Here is a 23,189-nt window from a genome sequence, read left to right on the forward strand (position 1 = left end):
TCCTGCCCCTGGCTCCCTCTGGTCCCCAGCGCGGTTTGCTCCGTGAGCTGGGCCTGGCGCTGCTGTGCCCTTCGCTTGACGCCTTCCCGGGAGCCCGCTGGCCCCGGGGCTTCGCTCCGAGGGCGGATTTGGAACGGGCAGCCCATGGGGCTGCGGGAGCAAGGGCCCCCCCAGTGCCCATCCTTCCCCCTCAGGGCTGCAGCCGCGCGTCAGAGCCGGGCAGAAATTATTTTTAGTGGTGTTGATCAGCTTTGCAAAGCTGTTGGCAAAACAGTGACTCAGAGGCAGACCTGGCCGTGGCGGCAGTGGGAAGCAGCCGTGCCCCCGGGAGCCGAGCAGCGGTGCCCTGGGGTGGGGGTCCCACCTGGGTGGCACCAGGCAGGGCTGGTGGGCTGGGGGCAATAGCCCCGGGGACACACACCGTCCCCTCTGCCACGCGCGGGGCTGGGTCAGCCCCTCGCTGACCTGATGTCTGCAGGCAGCTGCCTTGGGGGGGTTACGGCAGGCGGTGAGTCAGCTCTGGGCATGGAGCTGCCACCCTGTCACCTGCGTGGGGTTGGGGACATGGTGGGCGCACAGAGCTGCTGAGGGTTACCTGCCCCCGCCCCCGCCCTCCGGAGCAGGCGAGGGTGGCTTGGCCCCCTCCCCGTGCCCTCGCAGCCTGGCACATCTCCCTCCTCCCTGCCGCCTGCCAGAAAAACAGCCTCGCTGCTTGGAAGCAGGCCAGGCTCTCCAGACAGCGCATCCTCCGCGCCCCCAGCGAGGCTGTCTCTCAAGTCTGTGCAAACAAACCGTGGGGCCTGCCCCCCCTCCCCGCCCCCCCCATGCAGCCCACAGTGCCGAGGGGTCCTGCTGTGACCTGGGGCTGCAGCAGCCTGCGCTGGGTCAGAGCATCCTGCTCCCAGCCCCTCCTCGAGCAGAGCACGAAGGTCTCTGCTCCAGGCTCCTGGGTGAGTCAGTGCACCTGGGGCAGGATCAGGCCTCCTGATGCCTGAGCATGGGGAGCGGGGTGCAAAGGGGCATTTCCTCCACGCCGGGCTGGGGCAGATGCAGCCGGTCAGGCCCAAGCCCTGGTCCTTTTTGCACCAGAGCATCCTGGGCAAGAGCATTGGTTCGTCCCTGCCAGGATCCCAAAGGGAATGATGCTGGAGGGATGGGTACTGGCCCTGCAGCTGCCCCCCAAAAGGAACTGCTCCTTGCAAGATGCTCATCGACGGGGAAACGGAGACGGGAGGGCTGAGCATCACGCCGAGGGGCAGAGTGGAGGGAGTGTTTCCCCACAGCTCCCCGCTGCCCTGGCACAGGCTCCCGTGGCTGCTCAGGGTCACCCACGCTGTGGAGATCCAGGGCTGGAAGAGCAGCTTGGCAGCACCGGAGGGATTTGAGCTGAGCTGGCGCCCTGCCAAGCTGAGCTCTGGGCATCCCAAACCCATCCTCCACAACAAAGACAAGCCCAGCAGGGAGGTGCCTTTGCCGGTGCGAGCGAGGCCACGTGTGGAACCCTGGCACCAGGACGGGTTCGGCCCCTGCAGCTCCCCCCCCCCCCCCCCATACCTCTGGTGTCCCCCCCCAGTTGTACCTGGCTTCCAAACATCTGCACAGCTGTGCTTCAGAGCGGTCATTCGGCCCGTGCCCAGGCTCACCCCACTGGCGATGCTCCTGCTTCTGCACCGACGTGCTCCAGCTGCTCCTGGCCAAGGGCTGGCAGGTGCCGGGGGGCTGCTCCGGCGCAGCCCAGGGGGTTTGGGCACCCTCCCCGGGAAGGCTGCAGTCAGCAGGTACTTACCACCATCTAGTGGCCCTTCAGCCAAGTGCGGGAGGAAGAAGAGGAGGAGGAGGGTGCGCTGTTTAATCCTCAGTTGTGACATAAAATGGGCTTGGACCAGAGGGCTCTGAGGGTGCTCAGAGCTGGGGCTGCAGGTGAGGAGCCGCTGCCTGCACCCAGCTCTGGCTCCAGACCCTCGATGAAGTCTGGAGCAGCCAAATACAGACATGAAAGTGGCTTTATTGTGGGCTGCCAGCCCCCCGCGCCGCACCCCCCCCCCCGGCATCACAGCAGGTACCACAGGGCAGAGCAGGGCTGCAGGGCGCCGTGTGCGGCTGGGTGACGGGACGTGGGTCTCTGTGCAGTGGGTGCCCATCGCAGGGGGAGGCTGGTGGGTCATTGGTAACTCAGTGTGGCCAAGGAGAGAGAGGCACCTGGATTTGGGGAGGGGGAGAGACACGGGTGATGGTGGGGAAGGGGACACCAAGATGCAGGCTGGGACCGACACAGCCTCGTGTGTTGATGGCTCACGGGCACAGAGGGGGATAGCAAGGGTGGGAGATCTCCAGCGGAGTGTGGGGGTCTTGCTGCCCCAGGCAGGTGTCAGGACTCTGCCTCTAGCTCAGCTGCAGACCCCCTCCATTTTCCCAGCCCTGACCCGTGCCTCAGTTTCCCCATCTGCCAAATGCCTCCATAACGGGGTTGGTTTGGGATGAAAACACGACACATGCAGCGCTGGGTGCCAGCGTTGGCGTTGGGGCTGGTGGCACACAGCTCTCCCTGTCCGATGGAGGTGGCTGCCATGGTTTTACCGTGTTTCTCCCATGGGGCTTGAAGGACTTGAAGTCCAGGGAGGGACAGAGGGCAGGGTGGCATTGTCCCTCAGCTGCAGCTGTAGCTCCTGGTCTCGCCTGCTCCCGTGTAAAACAGAGACCAGGAGATGGAGCTAAAGCCAGTCCTCAAGGCTCAGCACCCTGGAGATGCTGGGGCACCCCAGGAACCGAGCTGTCTCCCCAGCACCCACCTCCACACCCCATCCCCAGCAGCTGCACCCCAGAGTGCCACCTCTCACCTGGGGTGCTGTGTCCTCATCACTCCTCCAGGTCATAGGCAGCCACCAGGTAATCCCTGGGGACGATCCCGACCGCGTCGTTGAGCTCCCCGACCCACCAGCCGTACGTGTTGTACTCCTGGGGGGACACAGCCGGAGGGATGCGGGTTTAGTGCCGGGGCAGGGGACGTGGCCCAGGTCCCTTCCTTTGGCACCTGGATCTACAGAAAGCAGCCCCCAGACCCCCACCAGAAAATACCCCAGCCCCACTCTCCCCAGGGTAAATCCTTCCCACACTCCATCCTGCTCCGCTCTCCCTCTTCGCCCTGGGTCCTGCGGGCCATGGCTCGGGGCGCGCTTGGAAACGCAGCGTGCAGTTCACACCCTGACATTTTGGGGTGTTCTGTTTTCAGATGTTTGTCCTCAGGATGTCCCAGAGCCCAGCCTGGAGCTCTGTGAAGCCCCTCCAGCTGGATCGTGCCTGGGTAACACGGCCCCTTCCCAGATTTACATGTGATTTTCCTCTGGCAGCAGATACAGGAGGCAAATAATAACCGAGAAAACTTCCCCCCTGGTGCGTGCCAGAGGAGGAGTTAGCACGCACAGGCTTAGGAAGTTTGCCATCAAAAGAGGAGAATATTTTTTTTAAAAAGGAGGTGTTAAAAGTGATGTGCACAGCAGCACAGCCGTCCCGTGTCCCACGCGAGTTCTGACCCCCCGCCCCCCCGCTGACCTGGCTGGGGCATTTAACAGGTCCCCGAGCTCATCCCTGCTTCCCGACGGGGAAAGGGATTTGCTCAGGAGCGGGGCTGAGTCACCAGGGACAGATGCTGCTCCCCACACCTCCAGCTCTGCAGATGGTGCTGCCCTCGCTGGAGCTGGGAGGGGGTCCCAGGAGCCCTGACACCCCCCGGGCTGGGATCCTGATGCTCCCCAGGGACCCCAGCAACCAGCGCTGAGTCAAGCCCCTGTGATGCTGCTGGAAAAGGAGCGGAGAGGGATGGGGGCTACGTCCCCCTGCCCCACCGTCCTCATCAGCCACGGGGGAAAAATCCTGCTGCAAAACCAGAGGGTCCGAGAGGGACCCCAGGCGTGATGGGGAGCCCCCAGCCTCTGCTCGCCCACCCCCAGCTCTGCCATAGCCTGAATGCTATGAGGTATTTTAAAATAATTTCTGCTTTGATGAATTGCTGGGTAGTCCGCAATTGCTCATAATCCAAGGGAGGAAAATGCAAATGAGAGCCAGCCGAGAACTCGCGGCACCGAGCGTTTATTTCACTGCGCAGTGCCAAAAAGAATTAAAACAACATTAAACTCCCAGCAATAATGTTTAAGTCCTCGTTTCCAAGTGCCAAATTGCACCACTCTGGATCATACAGATGTTCGTTAATTATGCTAATTTTTATTAAACTATTAAAACGAGGAGTGCACTGGCACAGCAAGGCAGAGCCCAGTGCAGGGTGAACTCTGCTCTCGTCTGGAGGTGCTAATTTACATCTTGCTAACGTGCTGCTGCCTGGTACCGGGTTTTGGAGGGGGGGTGAGGAGAAGGAGGGAGTCTGAGGATGGTTTTGCAGGAATCTACCTAATTACACACTAATGGGGCCTCTGCGCTTGGTACCTGCCTGGACTGGGTTGGTGGGGGGGGGAAGCAATTTAGCTGAGACTTTACAGAAGGGACTGAAAACCCACTAATCGGGAAGATAATTGCTCCAGTGAGGTTGGTGGGCCCCAGGCGTGCTGGTACAGCGGCATCAGGAGAGGGGAGTGGGATGCTCTGCCCCCTCCGCCTGCTAAACCTCCATCGGGTGCTGCGTGGCAGGGGCTCGGCAGGGTGCTGGAGGCAGCACCCATGGGTGCTGATGCCATGCCAGGAGCCCCTGGGGGACCGTAGCATGCAGCACCAGGCACAAGGCAGGAGGCAGAGCAAAGCCATCACTCTGCTTCAGCACCAGAAATGCAGCAGGGCCAAGCAAACCAGAAATCCAGTGCCCTTTCCAGGCTGGCATGTAATACGGAGATGTGTTTGGGGGTCACCCCAACACCCCCGCAGCCATCCTCCCGGCCCAGCCATCCTCTGCACGGCCGCGGTGGCCTTGCTCTGCTCCCAAAATGCAGTGATTTTCTCCCAGAAGGAAGAAACCCCCTCACAGCACTTCTCCACGTTTCATTCCTGAGATCCCTGGTGCCAAGCGAACCCAAAGCAGACGCTCATTCAGATAATCGTCCGCAATCAGGGCTTTTATGGCGGGTTGGTGCACGGGGCCATAAAAAGCTTTATGCTGCTAATCTCTATCGAAAAGGGAGAAGGAAAAGGGGGGAAAAGAAACAACAAGACGACAACCACAACCTGGTTTCTCTCCCTGCCTTGCACCATGGCTCCTCCAGCATCACCCAGGAGAGACGATGCTCGTCCGAGGAAAGTGGGAGCCCCTGAATGACCCAGCCACAGATCCCCCCATCAAAGGGGACATCCCACAGCTCAAGCCCACAGTCACAAAGGTGGTGATGGGAATGTGGCCAAAGTGTCCCCTGCACGACCTCAGATGGCTGGTGAGACCCTAAACGCGCAGCTGCACCTCTCCAGCAGTGCTTCCCCTGCTCCACCAAACTCAAATTGTCCCGTCTAACATCCCTCCTGCCCCTCTCCAAGAAGCACAGGCTCCCTTCCTCTGCTGAGGGGATGATATTTACTCCCCGCTGGTGCTCCCGAGCCCTCCTTGCTACCGTGCTTCTTCACCAGCCCTCGTAAACAACCCCGTCGGGCTTGGGGAACGCCATTAATCAGCCCCCTTCACACAGAAGATCAATGACGCTTTGATGGATGCCAAAGGAAAAGCCAATCAGTCAGGGACTTATCGGTTTATGATTGCTTGGCCCCATTATTAGTGCTTGTGTGTCATACATTATTGTTAGGAAAATGGAGGAATCTAATTCATAGATGAGGTATGGCGGGCGTGCGAGGGGTCGGCTGACACCAGGGAGTTTTATACCAGGTCAGCTATACATCTATTTACCTTGGAACCAGCTTGGAGCTGCAGCAGGCTCTGAAATCCAGGGGCTACCTGTCCTCGGGGGATCTGGAGCCGGCAGCTGCTGAGGGATGCAGCTGGGGATGCCATTTCCTTGGCGCATCACCCAGCCTGGTACACAGAGGAGTTCATTTGGGTGATGCTCACCCTTTGCTTCATATCGTGGCCTGCCATTACGTGCCCCCTCACCACGCTGCTCTTTTGTGGGGTAAATTGCTACAAAAATAAATGATTCCCACTTCCTTCCAACGATTCAATTCCCAGCTGCTGTGAGGAGCTGAGGACACACAGCTGGGGCTTGTCCCACCTGCAGTGCCTGCTCCGGCACTGCCCAGGGTGGCTGCAGCATCCCACCCCACCGGGGTCCGCATGTCCCACCCACCCAGGTGCTCCATGTCCCAGCCCAGGGGGAAGAAGCTAACAGACAGAAGGGGCTCAGAGCAAGCAGTAGCAGCAGGGACGGAGGGAGAGGAAGGTGATGGTTCCCAGCTGGGGAAGGCCAGGCAGAAATGGCCACCTGGGCAGCTTTGTCAAGCACAACAGCACAGCTCCTCCCTGAGAGGGAGCTTTCTGTGGGGATACTGGCCTGATCGACAGTGATCAGGATTTAGCCCATTAGCCATTTCCCACTAAAAACAAGCAAGCAACCAACCAGGTGAGCAAGGCAGTGCCACGGACCAAGGTGGCCGAGGACAAACCCACCCTGACTGCACCACGGCAGCGGCATGACCTGGTTTCGGGATGCCGACGCAACTGGGGCGAGAGGGCTGCGCATCCCTTTGGGCACCCTGGGGCTGCTGGCTCCCCACCAGGGTGCCATAGCCAGGGGGTGGCACGGGGGGGGCACACACGGCCGGGCCCCCGTGCAGCACGGGAGCGGGCAGAAGGTGCAGCTGGAGCCCTGCCAGCCGCCGGGGCCGAGCTGGGAGACAATAGCAGCGGCGGCAGCATCCGATCCGCGGCACTGATGGGATTGGGAGCCCATGTGAAACTGCCGTATTAATATTTATTCCATAAAGCGCGCGGCTCCCAGCTTTGCGCGGCTCTGCCGCGCTCTGACCGCAGTACCAACCCTCAGGCACCGCAAACACAATTTGAAAACAATGTGACGGAAATGTTTAATCTGCTCAGCCCATCTGTGCTGCGTATTTCTCCAGATCTCCCTGAGAGAGGCGCCTTCGAATCTCCACATTGCCTTTAATATTCTCCTAAATCACCTCCCCACTGCACTTCAAGGGCCATTGCTACAATATCACAGGTTCATCGAGAGTGCACGGGAGAAGGGGGGTGCAGGGAGGGGAGGGTGAGGGATGGGGGTGTTGGCTGGGATATTTTTTATTTTAAAATATTTCCCAGGGATGGTGTTCCTGTGCCCCTCGGACAGGCGAGAGAGAGGAGAAAAAAAAAAGGGGGGGTGGGGGTTGGAAATCAGAGTGAAGTTATTGTGCTGTTGCTGGGAGGCGATTAGCGAGGCTGTTTAGAAGCAAACAGGCTGGAATGGAGCAAAAGTCATTTCCAAAGAATCGCTTTTATTAATCTCCTTCCTCGGCCGCTTGCTTTCACGTGTGGCTGCTGCTATTCCTCTCTCTGGAGGGCCCCATCCTGCTCTGAGCTTCAATGCAAAACAGGCGCGGATGCTCGGGTGAGGGGGGGGTGCCCCAAAGCAGCGGCAGCCCAGGGTGGGGGTGGCTGGGCCTGGCACTCCTGGGTTCCCCCACCCCAGCACAGCCGTAACCTAGAGCCAAGATGCTCCAGCTCAGGTGCATCCCCACTCCCTGCCCCAGTTTCCCCATCACACCAAGGCTGATACCCCCCATGCAGCTTTTTAATACTTAAAGGCAGCTTCACAGAAAGGTGGGGACAGACTTTTTAGTAGGGCCTGTAGCCATAGGACAAGGGGAGATGGTTTTAAACTAGAAGAGGGAAGGTTCAGACTAGGTGTAAGGAAGAAATTCTTTACGCTGAGGGTGGTGAGACCCTGGCACAGTTGCCCGGGGAGGTGGTTCATGCCCCATCCCTGGGCACAATCAAGGTCAGGTTCAACGGAGCTCTGAGCAACCTGGTCTGGCTGGAGATGTCCCTGCTCATGGCAGGGGGGCTGGACCAGATGGCCCTTAAATGCCTCTTCCCACTCAAACTATTCTATGATGATACCTCCACTGGGAAGGCCCCTGCTCCCTCCCCAGGTTGCTGGGTGCTGCCATCCCCAGATCACTCCACAGCTGTTTGTGGGGTCCAGTGGATGTGCGGGATGCATGGTGTCCAGGGGGGATGTGCAGGGTGCAGGGAATGTGCAGGGTTGGGGGGTGCATAGGGTCTGGGATGCTTGTGTGGGGTTCAAGGGGGATGGATGGTGTACAGGGAATGCATAGAATCTGGGGGCGCAGAGGGGATGCACGGGTTCTGGGGGTGTGCAAGGTGCAGGACGGGTGTGTGGGGTGCAGGAGATTCACGGGGTGCACTGGATGCCTAGGGTGCAGGGGGATGCGTGGGATGCTGGGGATGCTCGGGGTGCCAGGGGTGCGCAGGTCCAGGGGTGTGCTGGTCTGGGGGTGCGCAGGGGGGACGCTCGGGGTGCCGGGGGTGCGGAGGAGGGATGCTCGGGGTGCCGGGGGTGCGCAGGGGGGATGCTCGGGGTGCCGGGGGTGCGGAGGAGGGATGCTCGGGGTGCCGGGGGTGCGGAGGAGGGATGCTCGGGGTGCCGGGGGTGCGCGGGCCCAGGGGTGCGCGGTGGCAGCGGGCGGGCCGGTGGAGCATCCCCCGGCGTTGCCATGGCAGCCGCTCCCGGCTTCGCTTCCTGCATCCCCGGGGGCCGGCGCAGCCGGATCCACCTGCTCCTTCCCCGACCCTCCGCGGGGTCATAGTCAGGTCGGCAGAATAAATGAACGTGAGCACTAATGATGTGTTCGCTGGCTGTTTATGCTCTCTGTGTGTCAGGGGCACTCACATTTAGAGAGCTCATTATGGCTGCAATTAGACTGCACCATTGCTAGATATTTAACTCCTTTTTCTTTTAAATTAGCATTTTAATAACGTGCTTTGAGCAGGGGAAACAAAATGACCATTTTTCACGGACAAACTTCCTAGCTGTAGGTGCAACTTTAATGGCAAAGTTGCAAGGGAGGTAAAATAAGATCAGGCCGGTTCCCTTCCCACCTCTCCCTGCCCTCTCCCCCTCCTCCCCGCCACCGGGAAAGGGAAGGGGGGGGGAAAAACCAGGAGAGATTTGTATTTGCTTTATCGCACACTCCATTTCCTAAATTTGTTCTGCAGCCAATTATTTTCGCCTTTAAAGTCCTGAACGCTCACGCCTGATGAAAATTAGCAGCCATCTGAGTTAAACTCTGCCTGTGACCTGTGAAGAGGGCTCGGAATAATTGCGTACATGTGTGTGTGCACAAGCGTGTGTGCGAGGAGCCATCCATCCCTGCCTCCCCGAGCTGCGAGAGGGGAGCGGGGGGGTGCGGGGGGGAGCACCGAGTGCCGATTACGTGATGGGTATTATCAAAATATCTTTATACAGTAACCCCCAGGGCTGCGTCCCTCCAAAGGTCACTGCAATTATTTCCCCTTCATTCATAACTCTTTGGCTGGGCTTATAGGACCGGGGGAGGTGGGGGGGGGACATGAGGGGGGCAGCTGAGGGGCTGGTGGTGGCCACTGTGCCAGGAGGAGGGATGGGGACCGGTAGAGGGGACACTGGCAAAGCCAATGGCCCTGTGACTTTACTGGGAAGTTGCAATTCTCTGCACCCACTCCCCAAGCACAAAGCCCACCCTCAGCCAGCCCCAAAATCATGGCTTCACTCCTCCATTAGGATTTATGCTCCTAATTAATTGATGACCCTAAACCACCCATCTTTCCCTCCAGGATTGCTGTGGGGCCACGGGGAGGGGGTGAGGGACCCCAGGGGTGGGTGCACCTTCTGCTGCCGGGCTGGGAGAGGCACCTGTGCCAGGACGGGGGGGTCACTGGGAGCGGTGCCCCCCTCTCCCTGGACACCAGTCCCAGCCCCGGCCGGCTCCAGCCCCTTTCTGTAACGACCAGCAGCCCCCAGACAGCCCAGGTCAGGGCCAGGAGCCAGAGCAGGGACCCCCAGACCCCTCCCTGCAGACGAAATCGGGCTGAGGGTCCCGAATCGGTGGGGAACCACAGCAGGGAAGGGCGGGAGAGGAGGGAGAGAGACGCAGCCTTCGCGAGAATGATGCTTTAAACATTTCCTCTTTCGCATCCGCTCAGCTGTACCTTAGACGCCGCCGTTTCATAAATACAATCCGGGTAGCGCAGACTATAATTCGGTGATAGCTACCCCAGGACATATCTAGATACACTTCTGTTATTTTAATTAAATACTGCATTATGGTTTGTGACAACTTCATCGCTATAGCGTAAATGAATTTGGAATTAAAGTCTTACTTAGGCATTCCACTACTTCCCCCCCCTTCCCCTCCACCCCTCCGTGTTACAAAGCAAAAGGCTATAAAATCAAGATGTTTGTTCATTTACAGATGGAGCAGCTTGGAAAAGGGGGAAAAAAAAATAAAAGGAAAAAAGGCAAGAGTGCAGAAGCGAGTGCAAAACACCGGTGGCTTGCGAGCATCTTTGGGTGGAGGAGAGCACAAACGGGGATGCTGAGCCTTCATGGTGTGCGTTACCGTTCTCCGAACCCGGCTCCTCTGAGCACCCTTTCCCCCGGCCGAGGGGTTTCTGTGCTGTCCCTGACTGTCATTTTTAACTCTTGATTTGTGACTGCCGCAGAGAGGATGAAGCACTGGAAGTTTTAGACCTTTTGGGATTTGGTCCATGGGAAGGGCACAGCAGCAGCCGGAGAGACTGAGTTATGGCAAAGGGAAACTTTTTATTTTATGCCCAGGCCTGGGAGTTTCAATTCCATCCATCTATTAACTCGTCTCTAATGAAACTAGACCGTACGTGACATTTTGCAATATAACTGCTTTAAATGTTACCACATCAATTGGTTTAAATGTTACCCGCGCCTCATGAACCGGGAGATGGTTTTATAATTATCTCCGTCTCTCTCTAATGAACAAAGATTTCTACTGTCTGCTGGTATTTTACATTAGCAAAGGAAACAAGGATGCCTGCTTGAAGCACGGGTGCTCAACAGGCTCAGACAAATAAACCCCACAGCTCGTGAGGGTGGCAGAGGTGTTGCCTGTCACCTCTTGGTGAATCGGTGCCAGATTTAAACCCTTCCTGACCGGTGTTGCCGACGTGCGCTTGGGGTCTCATCCTCAGGTCTCCTCTTGTTCCCTCTATAGCTGACGAACCACCCCCCCCAATAAAAACAACTCGCATCCATCTACCCGCACGCGCACACATATATATGTATATAATATGTAGATCCATAAAACGACGGCAGCCTGGGAAAGTTATGGCCGGGGAGGGATGGGTTTAACGACGACGCTTCGCTTTAATATTTCCCCTCGTAGCAACCCCAAGTGAAATTTCCACTTCCATTTATGAAATAAGCTGGGAAATCGTCGGGCATTTGTTATGCTGGAAACAAAAACCTTTTTTTTTTTTTTTTTTTTTACCTTTTTTTTTTTTTTTTTCCACCCATTTTAAACAGGGCATTGCAGCAAATGTCACCCCCACCTCCCCGGCATATTAGCGAGGGGCTCGTTACTAAATCTCTGTCTAATAAAGGCAGAGTTGACTCTGGAGGAGATGCTGGTTATAACGCTGGCTTTGGAAAATGGAAGGATTGTCACACTTAAAGACACAAATTTCCTCTGTAATATATTCGAATGGAAACCTCTGAATCCAATACTACATGGGCATATCTAATAAATTCACAATATTTCAGCCTCAACAGCCTACGACGGTTAGTTTTAAAGATTTATGTGGTAAAAAATTACTCGGTGATGAATATAGTTTATTCTGTGCAGTATTGGAGGGTATAAGGAATTAAACTACTGTCTTTAACAGTGAATTTATTATTACCTCTGTCAAAGCCAAAGTCTTTAACAGCATTTATTATAAATTTCAGTGCAAAATAAATGGTCAGAGTACGCCTTAAACCCCCCCAGCAGAACCACGTGCCACCCCAGGAGAGGTTCACGGACCGGGGGATAGCAGCTCAGCAGCCCCCCGTGACCTCCAGGACTGGCGCTGGGGTACCACGGCTGCAGGGAAGGGGACACCACATGTCCCTGCCACGGCCACCACTGCCCCGTGGGGACCAGGGTCCCCCTGAGGAGGGCAGGCTGGCACGCTTGGAGCCGGCATGGTGGTCGGTGTGGGGTGAGAGCAGCGGGGTTGGGGCAAAATTTGGGATGGAGCATTGGGGAGCCCCCACAGATGGGGCAAAATCTGGGATGCGGCTTCGGGGATGCGCAGGCTCTGGGCATCATCAGCGCTGCCTCCCTGGCGCTCGGCCACCCTTTTGTCCTCGCCTGCAATGGGTGTCCCCTCATTTATAAAAATTACCTGGGAGGAATGAGGCTGCCAGGGGCTTGTTCTGGACGATTGGTTCCCGCCGGGGGGGCGAGGGGGCTGGCGGGGGAAGGATGGCCCTCGCTTGAATTTGACCGGTGGGTGACCGTTGCCTTCCAGCTGACCCCGCCGTCCCATCCCCATCCCTCCCAACTCAGGAGCCTCCCAGAGGGGTTGTTAACGGGAACCGAACGCTGCTGAGCCTCGGGGGCCCATCCCTGCAGCCCACCCCACCGGAGGCTGAGCCCACCGCCCCGGGATGCAGCTGCGCTGAGCCCCGACCTGGCTCATCACACGTTGGCTCCATCACCCTGAGGTTCAGCGTATCCTCGGGGGCCCGTGGCCACCCCCCGGCCTCTCCCCACCAGCGAGATGGTCCCAAACCCAGGCAAAATGCCACTAGATGTCACCACACACCTTTCGCTCGGGGTCCGGGGTACGGGAATATGCCCCCCCCCCCCCTTCCCCCCCTGCTTTCATTGAAAGCAATTGAGAGAATTAACTTATCCGGTTTTATGGCCTGCTTGTCACATCCAACTAAGCCCACTTAAAATAGGAAGTCTCGCTGCATTCAAATAATTATCATAACATACAAATCACTCAGCCAGGGGACAAGGGACTGGTGCCGGGGAAAGGGATGCGACGCTGGCGTTTTGCTGGGATTGCTGCTCTCCCCTCCCCAAATTCATTCCCACGTGTATCAGCCCAGCTGGGCTGCACTGAGCGGCATGGTAGCGTTTTGGGGTCCCTGTAAAGCAGAGGGATGAGACGGGGTACGGGCTTTGCTGCTTGGCCAGCTCTGGCTGTGACCCACCCTGTCCCCGTTATCGCGGCAGCACTGGGGCCCAACGAAGCACTGGTGGCACTGGGGTACAACAAGGAGCCTCCTGCCCGGGTCTGCAGGGGTGCTGAGCAAAGCCCTTGACAGTGGCACTCCCTTGACTCCCAGTCAAAGGCTCCCAGTGCTGGCACAGGTGCCCAGGTCGGGGGTCGGGGACATGGGGACACAGCACTGAAGGGACCGCTCCGAGGAGGGCTGTGGTGGGTGACGATGCTGCAGGCAGGACCGTGCATCCCATCTGCTGCAGCATCCCCCACCCTCCCCGCACTCGCAGCCCTGGGGCTGCCGGCTCCCCCCAGCTACTGATGTCCACTAACCCCCAAATCACTTTTTCCCGCTGCTGATGCTCGAAATGTCAGACAGGACCCAAGCAGCAGCCGGCGTGTGTTTCAAACACACCAGATGGATTTTTATATTAGCTACTATTTCATGTTCAGACAGAGCGACCGCACCGCTAAAACGGCAGCCTCGATGCTGCCGAGTTTGCTTCTGTGAGATTAATTCTGCGAAATTAATTGGGACAAGATTGAAAAGGAAATTAAAATGCAGCTGAGTGAACAGGCTTTTCAAACACCTTTCCCCCCCCTCCTCGCTGCCCCCCTCCTTTCCCCCCCTCCGGCCCCACGCCGCCTCCGTTCTGCGGCGGCCGCGAGCATCCGTTGCACAAAGTAATTTACGGGGGAAAAGCTCTCAGGACCGATCGGTTACGTGTGAGGAAGCCAGCACAAGAGTCACAATCTGGAGCCACTGAAGAGAGCGAAAACCCTGCCGTGACTCCAAGCTGTGTCCCCGAGCTGGCACGGGGGGGGGACACCTGACCCGCTTGGCCGTCGGTGGGATGGACCAAGGTGCTGACAGTGCACGAGCACCCTGGGCTGCGGGTGTCACCCCCCAGGGACAGCCGTGGGCTGCTCCTCGTGTCACCCCCTGGATAAATGAGGTGATGAGCCAGCGCTGTGGGTTCAGTGCCCGGAGCACATCAGCACCGTCCCGGGGGAAGCAAGTCGCTAAATGCTGCCATAAAGTGCTTTGAGATCCACAGATGGGGAATTCTCAACCTTCCAGAAAGGGGCGGCGAAGCCCAGACTTGAAGCTGCTCTCTGCTGCTGCCAGGGATGCAGCTGCCTCTGCGGGGATGCACAGGAGCTGGCCTCAAAAGCACCAGCTAAAAATGCCCGTGCCACACCAGCTGCGAGCTGGCGGGGAGGCGGGTGGGCAGCCCACACCGGTCTCAGGGGTGCCCAGTGCCAGCAGCGCCTGGCTCCGAGCCTGTGGGAGTGAAGGGCACCCGTGCTGGGGTCCAGCCTCAAGGGCTTGGATGGATGGACAGACCTCCAGGGAGAAGCCTGATGCTGCTGATGTTGCCGTCCTGTCCATCACTGTGGCATCCGATCACCTGTGTCCACCCTGGGGACATCCTGTGGCTGCCAAATGAACTCTGGACCTTTTTCTCAGCTCTAAATGTGGTTTTAAGAAGCCTGAGACTTGGAGGTGCTCTTCAAAGGACTGTACCTGCCACAGTTGAGCCATCGCTGCACCCACTGCCCTTAACCACTATGGTTGGGCTCGACCTTCCCTGGGTGGGTGCCCACCGAGGGCAAACGCAAAACCAGCAAAAACCAGTGTGCTGGCCATGCCCGGTGGCCTGGGGGATGCTGCTCAGAGCATGGGCAACGCTGTGCCCTGAGATGTGGCTGCTGAACCTCCCCAGAAAGGGGGATTGAGCCAGAGATGTGGTGTTGGCAGCCAAGGAACCGGCCGTCCCAGCACCTCGGCCAGGAGGATGCTGTGCACAGGGGGGATGGTGCTGTCCCCCCTCCTCACTGCCAGAGCTGCACCGAGCACCAAGTCAGGTTGCATCATACATTGCAAAACACCACCAGCAAAATGCAACCCCCTCCAAGCCACCGTCCCCATGCTGTATCAGGGTGCAAAAGCGCGTTGCAGAGCATCGCCCCCACCACGCAACACCCCCAGGTTCATCGCTGTCTCTTGGGGTACCAAGCACATTGCAAAATACCACCAGCAACGCGCAGCCCCCCAGGCTCATCGCTGATCCCCTGCCAGATCAGGGTGCAAAGTGCATCACAAAACATCACCCATGAAATGCAACCGCCCCAGTTCATTGCTGCCAGTCGAGGCCACCGTGGTCCAGCAGGGACCGGCTGGGAGCCAGGACAGAGCCCTGGGGGGACAGGCAGGGTAGGAGGGGGTCACACTGGTGGCTCTGCTCTTGCCCCTGCAGACCTGCTAAGGCAAACACTTAATTTATTCACCTGCGTGTGCTTGCCGAAGGGAGCCCTGGTCACACCCGGCTGAGCAACTCAATTACCCCTGTAATACCTGAGCAACAGCACGTACAGACTCCATTACCATGAAAAAAAAAAAATAAAATCTGGCTTTGGGGCATTAGAAATGTCACGTGTGAAGACAGGGGGTACTCACAGGAGTGGCATTGATGGGGCAGTCACGGAGGGGGAAAGCGGGATGCCGGGTCCGGTTGCTATTTAACTCTGCTCTGGAACTTGATTTTTAGCAATTTCATCAGCTCTTGACCTTGCAATTGAGCCCCAGCCCCGTGCTGATGAACGTGGGGCTGCCGGCGATGCTCTACCTTGCTTAGGATGTAGATGAGGTCCCCGCGGCGGAAGGAGAGCTCGTCGGGATGCTCGCTGATGCAGTCCCACATGCCTTGGTAGTAATTAGCGTAATCTCGCTGGGGACCTCCTGGGGAAAAACAGAGAGGTCAGGGTGACAGGGAATTATATGGGGAAACATTGGGGTGGTGGGGAGTGGGGGTGGGGGGGGAGAGGGGCTGGTATTCGTTGGGGAAAGGAAGGAAATGTTGGTGTTATTAATTTTACGCTTCAATTAACAGGCAGAGGCCGAAGAGGTACTGCAGGAAAAAGAGGCTGGTCAATAAATACACGCAGTATCTATCAGTAAATACACATAAACCTGCTGATAAATGTTTCCATTTTGGAAGACCCTGAATTAACGCTATTTACCACAAACCACAAAGGGACCCGAGGTTGCCTTCCCTCTTTCCCAAGCCCTTCATCTCCTCCTCAGGCTCAAATCAAGCTGTCCCTGGGGTGGTCATCCATAACCTGGTCAAGACGGGACACGTGGCACCAGTGCCAGCTCTGCTGAGCAGTGTCCCCACCACAGTGACAGCCATGCCAGGGGCCATGGACGAGCACTACGGTTACTTAACATGGGTATTTGCACGGGGCTTCTGGGAGGATGCTGCTGGGGGAAGGTGATAGTCGAGTTTATTTATTAATTAAAGCAGCTAAGCAGGGGATTGCAGGGCCCGCTCAGCAAGCAAACCGCACCGACTGCTTGACTGGGAGCGCCCAGAGCAGGAATGGCGATGGGAGGAGGGCAGGGAGCAACCACCTGCCTTCACCCCCTATTGCCAAGAGGTCAGAGAAGGTCCCAAACCTTCCATGCCATGATACAGCCCGATAGCTCAGATCTCCATCTTCCCACCGAGCTGTGAGTTTGGGAAGGCAGAGCCTCCGCTCGATGCCTGTGAGCACGGCCTGCTGCAGAAAGGGGAGAGAACGTCAGCCAGCAGACTCTTTTTTCCCTATTTTTTTGAGAAGCAAATGATCCGTTTGCTGAAAGCCGTGGGTTTGGGCTGATGAGGCTGTTGGCAAGCGGTGCCAAGGCTGGGGACCGCCCTGGGCTAAATGTGTGTGTGGGTTTTCTGGAAAACTTCACAGCAGCGTTTCCAGAATGAAACATTTCCATCTTTGCCAGCTCAGAACGGCATTTCCCACCCCAAAAACTGGCTTAGAGACCCCAGCCACCATGCAAGGTGGGTCGCTGCCATGGGGGCAGAAAGCATCCCACCCTGTGATGGAACCAGATGAGCCTGATGCCAAGCTCTTGCAGAGCCCCACGACCAAAGGAGATGCTGCTGTGCCCAGTTTGCAGGCTGGGGAAGCGACCTCTCCCAGCACATCTAAAAGATCCTTCACAGCATCAAAAAAACACTCCCAAAACCCGCAGAGTCCCAGTTTTCCAGCACACAAGACAGCCATTCAAACATGCTTCTGGACCAAAAACTTCAGGCAGGAGACTGCTCTGATGGCATGGCACCAAAGTGGGGGTGAATCCAGATGTCACGACATGGACATCTCCATGATGTGACCCTCATGGATAATTAAAGCCAGTAAAACCACGTTCTGCAGGGGTGTGGGGATTGAGCACTGGGGCTGTACCAGCGGTCTGTGCTGCTCTGCCACGCGGCTGAGCCAAGCCCAGAAAGCATAAATAGAAAATATTGAGCACATGTTGGAGGAAATGTTTCTAATATGGTATAAGGGACCGAGTGATAAGGGTGCATCTGGAGTGCTGTGCCCAGATTTGATCACCTAAATATGAAAAAGGACATTACAGAGATGGATAATGGCACAGCAGGGAGCAACTGGAATGACTCAGGGACTTGGGGAACTTAAATAGAAAGGCTGGGAAAAAAAAAAAGTAGGTCTGCATCCTTTGGAAAGTATTAAAGGGGGAGCACACAGTGGTGAGGAGAAGATTGTGGAGGGAATAGCAGGAGTAGGAGCTACTGAGTTATTTAAGCTTGTGCTAAGTGCAGGAACCAGAGGTTATGAACTGGAGGCAGAGGAAATATCAGGGCGTGCGGGCACCGAGCAGGAGGATGAGGCAAGCAGCAGCTTTGGTAGAGGCCAGCAAACTGTGTAATTAACAGAAAAGGTCGTTATGGGAGGAGGGTGTGAGGACAACATCGCAATGCAGGGAATAACCTGGTACGGGGAGAAGGTGCTTGGCACCAACCTGCTGGTGTGCAAGGGTGGGGAAAGGCTGCACCAGTGGCATAAAAAATACCGGTAATTCTGTGGAGCATCATCATTAACTTGCTGCTAAAGTGATTTAAATGTAGCGATGCCCCGCACCAGCCTCTGCTCCTCTTCAGAGTTCTGCTCTGTGTCACTGAGGTATCGGGAGAGGAAGAGGGTTTGGATTGAAACAGAAAATACATCTCCCTACAAGTCGTTTCCAGAGCCAAAAGCGCCCATTCCTGCCTGGAGCTCCCCCGGGACAGGGAGCCGTGGGGCTGCTCGCCCACACCGAAGATGCTGCCGGGAAGCTGGAGTCAGCCTTGTCCCAGTTGTCCCTCATTTAGCAGGAACACCTGGGAGATGCCTCCCTATCCCACATCTGCACTTTCCTGCTTATCAAAGGAACAAGAAGACCTTGGAGGCATCTTGCCATCGCATCAAAGAGCAGAGAAAGGAGAAGCTGCTGTGAGACAGAGGCTTCGCAGAAGCCCTGCGCAGGAGCCTGGACATGATACTCCGCAAATATCAAGGGAGGAACATTTCCAGCCCACAGGAATGTTCGTGCTCCCAGAAGTTTGTGTGTTTTTTCCAACTATGTCAGCTGGTCGGATGGAAGGTCTCACCCCTGCCTCCAACCCTGCCTTCAAAAGGTCAGAATTAATTGCATCGGATGAGGAAGATGCCTCACGATGAAAGCACGGCCGGGCTCTGCGCTTAATCCCCAGCCGCAGCTTCAAAAGCAACGGAGAAGTTTGTGCCAGCTGCTAAGAATATCTTCTGAAAATTAAGACTGTTTGCAGCAAAGGGATCCCGTCTCCCGTTTTAGCACTTCAGGACAAGGCCAGGCGTGGGAGGATTTCTCTCTGCAGCCTCCACAGGGGACAGTGGGTGTCCACGATCCTCCGAGGCTGGGTGGGACGTGGGTCAGGCCCAGACAACCCATCCCAGGGCTCCTGCCTTACCCTGCACGAATCCCTCTCACTTTTACAGCGAAGAGGTTATGTTTAAAAAGCCCCGGTGCCCCGTCTAGACATTTAAATCTGTGTTCAGGCAGAGCCGTGATTTCAGTGTGACTGATTTACACTGATGTAAGTGGGACGAGAGCCTGCTCCCGTGTTTATGGGCCTTGGGGTCATTAAGAAAACCAGCCAAATGTGACAACCGCATCATTTTCTTCTGCAGCCTGAGCAGCCCCCAGAAGAGGCTGTGGGAGAGGCACGAGCCGCCCCAGCCCCTTTGCTCCGGGCGTGTTGCTTCACAAGCTTGTTGATGCTGAAACCTAATGACAACCATCCCCAGCTCAGGGCTTTTCACGGCTGTGCTCATGCTAGGTGAAACCTCCCGCCGCGCTAGGCGCTGGGGACTGCGGTGCGAAGCAGGCTGCGAGGCTTTGTTGTTTTCCAAGTAGAGGAATTTTGCTCTGTTTGTATTCGGCTGGTAAGCTCGCACTGCAGCGGCAGCCCCGAAGCTCAGCTGGTGCAGAAGGCAAGGGATTAAGCAGCCTTGAGAGGAGCAAATGGGTGTCTTGGCAGGAGCAGCCTGAAGCCCTCAGCTGGATCTGCTGGGCTGCTCCAGCATTGTGGCATCCTTGTGGTTCTTAGAAATTAGAAACAATAGTATTCCATTAGCCAAATGCTCATCTGGCACTTTGGCCGTGTGACATAATTAAGAAATAGCCCCTTCCCTCCCTCCCTGCAGCCCAGCCCTCTGCTCAAGGGCTCCCATCATCTCTTTCTCACCGTTGGGCCAGTTGGCCAGAAGCACAAATTACCAAGGCAAAAGGCACCAGGGCTGGGGTTCCCGGCGCTGCCATAACCTTTCCCCTTGAAATGCAGCCCAGCTTTTCCGAGGCAAGAGTCTAATATATTATTTAGTGTAAAAACAGACACAGGACTTAAAGCAATCATGACAATGCTAATAACTAAACCAGTTATAACGATTAACAACAATTACAACTGCCAGGCAGATGCTAATGAGTATGAGCAGGGTGTTTAAATGGCTGGCAGGGCTGTGACAGGCGAGTGCCAAAATCCTTGGGGTGGCCTTGGGGTGCAGGTTTGTTACCACCCCCGGCACCGGCCTGCCATGAAGCCGTGCTCTGCTCCCCAGTGACCCTCACCCCGAGCTGCAAAACCCACGGGGGAGCTGCTTTCCCAAGCCTGCACCTTTGGATGTGTAAATGCTGGGGCAGTTGTGAAAGGCAAAGACCAACGTGCGTGCGCACACGTGTCCCATCACCTTCTGCTTCATACCCCGCGCCGAGGTGTCTCCACGGACAGATGTACAGCCCAGCTTTAGGACCACAGTTATAAAGATCGGGATGTTGTTTTTTCCGAGCTTTGGGTGCTGATACCAGCTGCAGCTGCCACATGCTCCAGTGGCCAAATAAGTCATCATGGGGGGGAGGCTGGGAAACAAGCTCTGCAAAACCATGTGGGGTGGAGAAAGGCTGGCTTGCTTTGGTCTCTGCAAGCAGCGGGGACTTGACCCTGCCTGTGCTACCAAGATTTCAGTAGCAACAGGTCTGAGCACTCTCCTGGGCTGGGGACAACTACCCAAGAAACATCCAAGGGGGTTTGATGTTGGCTGAAGGGAACTGTTGGGTCAGGTGTTCCAGAAACACCGGCAATGGAGGCTCTCGGGGTGCTGGGAAGGGTAAACCAGCCGGGCAGTGCCTGAGGTTCTCGCGCGTTCAAGGGAGCACGAGCGTGTGTGAAGCCGGTAAGCCACCCCCCACCCACAGCATCCAACACCGAACCTCCAGCCTCCAGCACCTGGCAAGTGGGATGCCTGCAGTCAGACCGTCCCCTCCAGACTCTGGAGCGGGAGGATGGTGCAGGAAGCTCTCCCGAGCGGGGCTTTGCCAGGAGGATGTGTTTTCCCGTCCGGCGAGGAGCGACAGGACGGCAGGAAGCCCCCAGCCAGTCCAGCCCCGGCTGCTCGGACACAAGCGCTGCTTTCCTGTGCCGGCGTGGAAGCGGCGATGGAAAGTGAAGCAGGTGGGACTGGGGAGGAAACAGATCTTCCGCTCCCATCCCATGGTGTGGGTCCTTAAGGAAAAAGCAGGGGTGGGGGCCCTAGTGACCATGGCAGGCTCTCAGGCTACTGGTTCCTGGGGTGGCGATGCACGTCCTTCCAGCGCCAAGATCCCTCCCTGCGGCAGCTTCCTCTGGACCATGACTCGCTTCCTGCTCTCTCTCCAGGGTCTTTCTGCCTCTCCCCAGCCCTTTGGGATGCAGCGGGAGGGCTGGCTCCCTCTCTGTGGTCCGGGATGGGATAAAGGACAGGGATGGGGGTGCCTCCATGGGAGATCCTTCAGCGCACAGATCTCACCAGGCAGGAGGGGGGATGGATGCTGGGGCTCCTCCATCGAAAGCTCACTAAAGCCACCCCTCATGGACTGTCTGGCCAAAAAGGAGGCGCGTCCCCCATGCCCACAGCATGGAGAAGACTGGTTTAGCCACTCCCCATCCACAGCATCCAACACCGAACCTCCAGCCTCCATCCTCCAATTCCCCAAGCCCAAATTATCTGAACTTCGCCAGCTGCAGAGTCTCCTCTGTCACCCATCAGTCTGCTCTGGGGCCTCCCCGTTCTCCGCACACCCTCCACCACCAGGATGCTTGAAGGTGGCTGGACTCGGACCCCTCAGCCATGACCTGCAGGTCTTGTGGGCTCGCCAGAGCAGCGTGGGCTCTTACCGCTTCTCTGTCTGCTCCTGGCATCCTCACTGTCCTCTGGGAATGGGGGCTCCGGCTCCTCATCTGGGGGGGGAACAGAGCAGAGAAGTCAAGGGAAGGGCTGTGAGCATTACTGCTACACCAAACCCCCAGGCAGGCAGAGGGCTGCGAGAGCATCTGACTGTCAGAATAATAAATTCCCGGCTTAATTGTGAAGAGTGGAAGGGAGGAAGTCACAGATAATATTTTAAAACGTGTTGCAGAAAAATATGAATTGTTGTTAGCACTGGTAAAAACAAATCACTTATTATAGCCTCATAAATTTAGGCAGCACTTTGCTGAGTGCCCTATAGGAAGAGAAGCTTCCCGTGCCGGACTCGCCACGCAGAGAAAACAAGACGCGGAGGAGAAATGCCAGGACGGCAAGCAAGGATGGCTGGGGGCAGGAGCAGGAGTGACGGAGGAGAAAGAGGACCTTGGGCAGCAGAGGAGAAGGCAGGCAGGCTGGCTGCGGAGGGTGGGGAGAGAGGATGCAAGAAAATAATGAGAAATGATACTGTGGAAAAGGTTATGGACAGGGGGGCTGGAAGTCGTGGGGAAGCCCTGCGGGATGGCTGGAGACTGACAGGAGCAAGGATCTACACGTAAGTAAGTTTAAATAAGATTGTTTAACACTGGGTGCTGGTGCAAGTCGGGTGCACAGCACCCACGTTGGCTGCCATCACAGCCCAGGCTTCCTTCTGCAACCATAAATACCAGAAGTGACCTAATAAAATAATACTAAAAAAAAAATGCAAATCTGAAGCCGTTCAGAAAGCCGACACAGGCAGGTGGCTCATCCGCACCTCGCACCGGGCAGCTGGGCAGCGTGGGGCGGGGGATGTCCCTGCTGCATCCCAGGGGACATGGCTTTGCTGTCACTTTTGGCAGACCCAGCAGAAACCAAGCCTGGGTCTCCTGATCCCACCCGAGCGTGAGGCAAGGGGAGCAGCCCCAGCCCCAGCGGCTCTCCCACCCCAGCTGATCGATGCAAACCAGGTCAGAGCCCCGCTGCCAATTACAAATTGCATCCCAAGTTGGGGGGTCACAGCAACGGCTCCCCCATTAGATGGGAAGCAGCACCAAAAATCTTTCCTAAATAAATCAGACTTTATTGTAAAACTCTGCCACTGACGAGACAGAATCTCATTAGCATTGATTTTAAAATAAATTATTGAAAGTGGCTTTTGCCTGCTCTTTGCATTTGTAAAAGAGAACGTAAATGTATCTGTAACAGCGCTCAGCCCCCATCATACCCACACACGCTCCAAACCCTCACATCTGGATTCCTTTATACTTTAACCAATGGCACTGACTTCTCCAGCCCCATTTTAGCATGAGATGGAGGAACCAGCTCCTGCGCACCATAAGAACACCAGTGCGGGCCAGTATCATTCCCCTACTGCTGTGGGTGACACCTGCACCCAGGGTCTCCCCAGGCCATCCCCTCCTCCCACCCATGCTGTGCACATCCCTCCACCTTGCATCTGTGCCTGCATCCTGCA

At 56.8% G+C, this 23,189-nt stretch overlaps 1 protein-coding gene across 1 annotated transcript in view; it reads right to left on the reverse strand.

Annotated features, from left to right (window-relative positions):
• Positions 1-1,989: 1,989 nt before the first annotated feature.
• SKAP1 (src kinase associated phosphoprotein 1) overlaps positions 1,990-23,189 on the reverse strand; it is a 155,823-nt gene continuing 134,623 nt past the window's right edge. Inside the window, exons 10-13 of the mRNA XM_037410935.1 lie at positions 21,667-21,729; positions 15,763-15,875; positions 2,838-2,955; positions 1,990-2,199 (exon numbers count right to left, since the gene is read on the reverse strand). Coding sequence (XP_037266832.1) covers positions 2,857-2,955; positions 15,763-15,875; positions 21,667-21,729 — 275 coding nt within the window. The 3' untranslated portion in view covers positions 1,990-2,199; positions 2,838-2,856. The remainder of the gene's footprint in view (positions 2,200-2,837; positions 2,956-15,762; positions 15,876-21,666; positions 21,730-23,189) is intronic.

This window comes from Falco rusticolus, chromosome 18, assembly GCF_015220075.1.
Source record: "Falco rusticolus isolate bFalRus1 chromosome 18, bFalRus1.pri, whole genome shotgun sequence".
NCBI classification, from domain to species: Eukaryota; Metazoa; Chordata; class Aves; order Falconiformes; family Falconidae; genus Falco; species Falco rusticolus.